Consider the following 2,601-nt stretch of genomic DNA (forward strand, 5'->3'; position numbering starts at 1 on the left):
CTGATTTTTAAGAAAAGGTTGGTTGTGGCATTTCAAACTGAATCAGCACAGTAGACAGCTAGATAGAATTTTTAGCAAACAGTTTGATCTGAATCTGTACGAGTGGAAGTGACGGTGTAGCAATTTCAGAGCCACAAGTAAACAACATGTGGGGAGATATTCATGGGAACTTTGACTTATATAATACTACTTTTACCTAAGTATCTAATCACATCATTACAACTGAAGACACTATAATCAGAAAACACACAGTATGAGCCAAGTGTTCAAGGAACTTTGAGGCAAGTTACATGCATATACCCCAGGCAAATGGTGGAGGTGGGGGTGGCAGGCAAAGGAGAGGAGGGTAATTGATTGGTTACATCTGAACCCAAGGAGCTGCTAGCTGGAGCATGGGTGATATGTGACCGCATCTCCAAGCAACTCTGCCTGAGCAACAGATGTCTTGTAAAGTGACTTAAAAAAAAAACAAAAAACTAGCTCGCTCTCTTTCTGCCGCCATCTTGGTTCCGCGTTCCCCGCACAAAATGCCCGGTGAAGCCACAGAAACCGTCCCTGCTACAGAGCAGGAGTTGCCACAGCCCCAGGCTGAAACAGGGTCTGGAACAGAATCTGATAGTGATGAATCAGTCCCAGAACTTGAGGAACAGGATTCTACACAGGCAACCACACAACAAGCTCAGCTGGCAGCAGCAGCTGAAATCGATGAAGAACCAGTCAGTAAAGCAAAACAGAGCCGGAGTGAAAAGAAGGCACGGAAGGCTATGTCCAAACTGGGTCTTCGACAGGTTACAGGAGTTACTAGAGTCACTATCCGGAAATCTAAGAATATCCTTTTTGTCATCACAAAACCAGATGTGTACAAGAGCCCAGCTTCAGATACCTACATTGTTTTTGGGGAAGCCAAGATTGAGGATTTATCTCAGCAAGCACAGTTAGCAGTTGCTGAGAAATTCAAAGTTCAAGGTGAAGCTGTCTCAAACATCCAAGAAAACACACAGACTCCAACTTTACAAGAGGAGAGTGAAGAGGAAGAGGTTGATGAAACAGGTGTGGAAGTTAAGGACATAGAATTGGTCATGTCACAAGCAAATGTGTTGAGAGCAAAGGCAGCCTGGCTCTTCAGCAAAGGCTCTTCAGCCTTCCGAGCCCTGAAGAACAACAGTAATGATATTGTAAATACTATTATGGAATTAACAATGTAATCATCTGAAAAGAGGACCTTTTTTTGGTGTTTCAAAAGAGTAACTGCAGCTGGGTTTGAAATTTGTACTGTTTCTATCATTAATAAAGTTATGGCTTCTTGTTGGATAAAAAAAAAAACTAGAATAATTTATAGAAGATACAATTTATGATGAAGATAGCAAAATAATTCCCATGTACCTTACATTTAATCTTCTCTATTATTTAACATCCTAGCTGGAATCAAGATTGCTGGGAGAAATATCAATAATCTCAGATATGCAGATGACACTACCCTTATGGCAGAAAGTGAAGAGGAACTCAAAAGCCTCTTGAGGAAAGTGAAAGAGGAGAGTGAAAAGGTTGGCTTGAAGCTCAACACTCAGAAAACAAAGATCATGGCATCTGGTCCCATCACTTCATGGGAAATAGATGGAAAAACAGTGGAAACAGTGTCAGACTTTATTTTTTTGGGCTTCAAAATCACTGCAGATGCTGATTGCAGCCATGAAATTCAAAGACGCTTACTCCTTGGAAGGAAAGTTATGACCAACCTTGATAATATATTAAAAAGCAGAGACATTACTTTGCCAACCAAGGTCCGTCTAGTCAAGGCTATGGTTTTTCCCATGGTCATGTATGGATGTGAGAGTTGGACTGTGAAGAAAGCTGATCGCCGAAGAATTGATGCTTTTGAACTGTGGTGTTGGAGAAGACTCTTGAGAGTCCCTTGTACCGCAAGGAGATCCAACCAGTCCATTCTAAGGGAGATCGATCCTGGGTGTTCATTGGAAGGACTGATGCTAAAGCTGAAACTGCAATACTTTGGCCACCTCATGCGACGAGTTGACTCACTGGAAAAGACTCTGATGCTGGGAAGGGTTGGGGGCGGGAGGAGAAGGGGACGACCGAGAATGAGATGGCTGGATGGCATCACCGACTCTGTGGACATGAGTTTGAGTGTACTCCGGGAGTTGGTGATGGATAGGGAGGCCTGGCGTGCTGTGATTCATGGGGTCGCGGAGAGTCGGACACGACTGAGCGACTGAACTGAACTGACTGAACTGATTAGGAAGTACCTTAGTCATCGAAACAATGAATACATTATTACCACACAAAGTCCATACTTGATTCAGATTTCCTCAGTTTTTATATAATAGCCACTTTCTTCTTTAGAATCCCATCCCTGAGACCACATTACACGTAATCTTCATGCTTCATGTCTCCTTAGTTTCTCAGACTTTTTGTGGATGACTTTAACAGTCTTGAGGCATACTGGTTAGGTACTTTTGCAGAATGTCCTGTAATTGGGATGTGTCTTATGTTTTCCTCCTGATTAGAAGGGGGTAATGAGGTAATGTGTTTTTGGCCAGAAGACCACCAGAGGCCAGTTTCATCACATTATGTCCATGGTACATT

At 42.7% G+C, this 2,601-nt stretch overlaps 1 protein-coding gene across 1 annotated transcript; it reads left to right on the top strand.

Annotated features, from left to right (window-relative positions):
- Positions 1-482: 482 nt before the first annotated feature.
- On the top strand, positions 483-1,332 carry LOC129557311 (nascent polypeptide-associated complex subunit alpha). The gene has a single exon (XM_055427876.2). It carries the CDS (start codon positions 528-530, stop codon positions 1,203-1,205), a length of 678 nt encoding a protein of 225 aa, XP_055283851.2. The 5' UTR covers positions 483-527; the 3' UTR covers positions 1,206-1,332.
- The last annotated feature ends 1,269 nt before the right edge of the window (positions 1,333-2,601 follow it).

Source organism: Moschus berezovskii, chromosome 7, assembly GCF_049115385.1.
Source record: "Moschus berezovskii isolate FMDL1 chromosome 7, NW_MosBer_1.0, whole genome shotgun sequence".
Taxonomy (NCBI): Eukaryota; Metazoa; Chordata; class Mammalia; order Artiodactyla; family Moschidae; genus Moschus; species Moschus berezovskii.

Bases quoted from the DNA above. Each gene is read 5' to 3' on its own strand.
- LOC129557311 (XM_055427876.2), top strand. From the start codon at position 528: ATGCCCGGTGAAGCCACAGAAACCGTCCCTGCTACAGAGCAGGAGTTG.